This window comes from Dasypus novemcinctus, chromosome 16, assembly GCF_030445035.2.
Source record: "Dasypus novemcinctus isolate mDasNov1 chromosome 16, mDasNov1.1.hap2, whole genome shotgun sequence".
In the NCBI taxonomy this organism is placed as follows: Eukaryota; Metazoa; Chordata; class Mammalia; order Cingulata; family Dasypodidae; genus Dasypus; species Dasypus novemcinctus.
This window is the reverse complement of record NC_080688.1, coordinates 6,144,262-6,148,515: the sequence shown is the minus strand read 5'-3', so window position 1 is coordinate 6,148,515 and position 4,254 is coordinate 6,144,262. Positions and strand designations below refer to the sequence as shown.

Sequence of the window (4,254 nt, the reverse complement as noted above, 5' to 3'; positions counted from 1 at the left end):
AGATGGTCATCAGTTCAAAGTGTTCATGAATGAGAATTTCCAAATGAGGTCAGTATCAAAAGTCTTGGGGTGTGATTAAAGATAAAAATGATTTCCTGCTAGTTTGCAGATAAAGGATTACAGCCTCACATACAATATTGGCCTTCTATATTTATTCAGGTATTGTTTGCTCATCAACTAATGATGATGTGTTAACTTTTATAGAATACTGCCCATAAATGTAGCAGAAGTTACACTGTTAAAATCAGTATGTATCAAATTGTCAATATTAACACAAATATTACCCCATGCAAACTTTGACTTACAAATATTCACAAGTTAGTGAGAAAAAAAATTAAACAAACATTGACACAAGCTACCTATGCACTGTAAATAACATATAAGAGCAAGAAAACCAAGGACCATAAGACAACATTATGCTATTTGCTAACAACTAATGGGAACTGCAAATAATAAAGATGGATAAATATACATTGGCAAATATAATTGGGCTGATTTCTTTCTTCTTGTTGATTCTCCATATTGTTCAAGGATTATCTGCTTTATTTATCCATGTCCAAAGAAAATTCCAACTCTACTATGAAGAATGAATTCCTGCTTACAAGATTTTCTGATGTGTGGGAGTACAGAATCCTGCATGCCATGCTATTTCTGCTGATGTACTTGGCAACCCTAATGGGGAACCTTCTCATTGTCTCAGTAACCACCCTTGATATGAATCTTCATACACCCATGTATTTCTTCCTCAGGAATCTGTCTGTCTTAGACATGTGTTACATTTCTGCCACTGTCCCCAAAGCCTGTGCCACCTTTCTCACTAACAACAGGACCATTTCAATGGCTGGTTGTGCATCTCAGGTCTTCATGGTCTTTTTCTGTGGATTTGTAGAAGTGATGTTCCTCACCTCCATGGCTCATGACCACTATGTGGCCATCTGCCAGCCCCTCCACTACCCTATGATCATGACCCCTCGCATCTGTGTCTGGATGACTCTGGCCTCTGTACTCAGTGGTCTGGTCTTCTCAGGATTCCACACTGGTAACACTTTCTGGCTACATTTCTGTCAGTCTAATGTGGTCAATCAGTTCTTTTGTGACACCCCATCTCTGCTGAAGTTATCCTGCTCTAACACCTTCAGCAATGAAATTTCAATATTTATCTCTACATTCTTGATTGTTGGTGGCTGTTTTGCCTTTATTACCAGGTCTTATGTTTACATATTTTTTACTGTGCTCAAGTTTCCCATTAGCACAGACAGGGGAAAAGCATTTTCTACTTGTGTCCCTCATATTATTATAGTATCTATCTTTCTTCTCTCTGGTGCTGCTGTGCACATAAAGCCAACCTCCAACTCACACACAATTCAAGACATGATCATCTCCATGTTCTATTCTATAGTTCCTCCTTTATTGAATCCTATTATTTATAGTCTAAGAAATAAACAGATAATAGAGGCTGTGAAGAAACTTATGAAGAGAATGCTTTATTCAGGAAAGTAATAGGATAATTCTCTCAAGACAATCTTATATTAATGACAAGAGTTTTAAGTTTTTCAATATTAACTTGTCTATTTCCAAATTTTGAACTCTGACTTTATTTCAAAGTGATAGACTTTGCAGAATAATTCAACATAGGAAGAGTATGAACATTTTATTGTGAAATTCTCTCCAAAATTGCACATACATTAATCTTGAAGCATCACTTTTAAAAGATCTTATCTTTAGCTAAATATCTTTGCAATTTTCTCCTTTAGATCTAGACTTGGAATAGAGTAACTATATATAGATTTTTCTGATCTATTTGTGCAATCAAAAGACAAAATATTTTATTTATGAATACAATATTTTATGAATACAATATTTTATCTTATGAATAAAATATTTTCTTTATGAATATAAAGACAAAATATTTTATTTATGAATACAATATTTTATGAATACAATATTTTACCTTATGAATAAAATATTTTCTTTATGAATATTTTATTTATGAATAAAATATTTTGTCTTTTGATTGCACAAATAGATCAGAAAAATCAATATATAGTTACTCTATTCCAAGTCTAGATCTAAAGGAGAAAATTGCAAAGATATTTAGCTAAAGATAAGATCTTTTAAAAGTGATGCTTCAAGAATTAGGGTATGTGCAATTTTGGAGAGAAATCCAAAATAAAATGTTCATCTCTTCCTATGTTGAATTATTCCGCAAAATCTATCCTTCTGAAATAAAGTCAGGGTTCAAATTCAAACTTTTATTTAAATCATTCTGAAAAATGTAAACAATTTCTTCTGTAAATGGCTCATGAAATAATATTAAAGTTTAATCTTTTATCTTAATAAAAAAGGAACTATCTGTGCTATATGTATTGTTTAGAGGGAGCAGTGGCATGGTTTCCTATTTTTTGTAATATAGAAGAAGAAATATTTTTAAACTTTTTCAAAGTGAGTTTTATTTGCATTATTTAATTCAGTGTATGGTGAGAACATTTAGAAAAATTATAATTTATTTTGTTATTAAACACTGAATGTCAGGAGGAAAATAATCAGATTAATTTATTTATATTTCACTCACAAAGTTTTTGATACATTATTTCATTATATTATGAAAATGATAGAAATATGAATTTAAATGGAACTTCAACTACATTTCTCATATATGAGAATTAATAATCTCTATCCAAATCTTCATTTAGGAAGAGCACTTTCTAGAGGAGGAAAAATAGATTGCCATGTTTATTAAAATATTTCCAAAACATCCATTCTTGCACATTACACTATTCTTCTTTTTTTCACTAATGTGTTGGTATGTATTATTCAAACATTCCCTAAGCATCATAATTTTTTAAAAAGATATTATACATATGCTATTGGGGAGTGGGTATGGTTCAAACAGTAGGGTGCCCACCTATGATATGTGTAGTCCCAGGTTTAGATCTTTGTGCTTCCTAAAAGAAGATGAGCAAATGCAGCCTCCCACTGCAACAAGCTAGATACTGCCTATCACCACAATGAGCATGACACTGCCCCACTGCAATGAGCAGATGTTAAAAGTCAACAGATGTGACAGCCCATAGGAAACAGATGTGTCTCAGGATTCTGGACACTTACCTCTCATGTGCAAGGTCCTGGGTTCAGTTCCCATTCCCTCCTGGAGAAAGTGTGAAAAAAATGGGCATACAGACAAAAGGAATATCTTGGGGAAGGGGTATAAATTTAAAAATAAAGTAAATAAAGCTTTTTAAAAACGAACGTGTATGGTAACATACATAAAACCAAAACTTTCCTCTTTCAACCACATTCACATAATTCAGTGTTGTTAATTGCATGCAGAATATTATGCTATGATCATCATAATCCATTACCAAAACTTTAATAGAAACCTAAATAGAAATTTTGTACAAAAAATAAACTCTAAAACCCCATTCTCTAGTTCTAGCACTGTCCCTGGAATATAGAAACTGTATTCTAGATTCCAACTCTGTGAGTTTGCTTATTGTAAATATTTTTAATTAGTGAGATCATACAACATTTGTCCTTTTCTTTCTGGCTTATTTCATTAAACATGATGTATACAAGGTTCGTCAATGTCACAGGATTCAATTTGGCTGAATTATATTTCATTGTGTATATATGTGTGTATATAAACACCACATTTTATTTACTTCATCCATTGATAGACATTAAGGTAATTCAACATTTAGTCAATCATGTATAATGTTGTTCTGAACATCAATTCACATGTATCTATTCAAATCCCTGACTTCAATTCTTTTTTATCATTACAGTATACAAATTTTTTTTGAGAAGTTGTGGGTTTACAGAAATATCATGCATGAAATACAGAGCTCCCATAGAATGCCCCACTAGAGCACATTTGCATTGGTGTAAAACACTTTTTGAATTAATAATATGATGTTTTTATAATTGTACTTTTTAAAAGAGTAGTTATATTTATTACAATTGTACTATTAAAACTGTACTATTGGGAAGCGGACTTGGCTCAATGGATAGGGCATCCACCTACCACATGGGAGGTCTGTGGTTCAAACCCCAGGCCTCCTTGACCCATGTGATGCTTGCCCATGTGCAGTACTGATGTGTGCAAGGAGTGCCCTGCCACATAGGGGAGCCCCAAGCACAAGGAGGGCGCCCCATAAGGAGAGCCGCCCGGCGCGAAAGAAAGTGCAGCCTGCCCAAGAATGGTGCCGCACACATGGATAGCTAACACAAGATGACACACACAAAAAAAAGAGA

The 4,254-nt window shown here is 33.3% G+C and overlaps 1 protein-coding gene across 1 annotated transcript; it reads left to right on the top strand.

Moving 5' to 3' along the window:
- The first annotated feature begins 552 nt into the window (after nt 1–552).
- On the top strand, nt 553–1,500 carry LOC101445611 (olfactory receptor 14C36-like). The gene has a single exon (XM_004460179.2). It carries the CDS (start codon nt 553–555, stop codon nt 1,498–1,500), a length of 948 nt encoding a protein of 315 aa, XP_004460236.2.
- The last annotated feature ends 2,754 nt before the right edge of the window (nt 1,501–4,254 follow it).

What these genes read in the sequence shown, in the direction of transcription:
- LOC101445611 (XM_004460179.2), top strand. Translation starts at nt 553, where the DNA reads ATGTCCAAAGAAAATTCCAACTCTACTATGAAGAATGAATTCCTGCTT.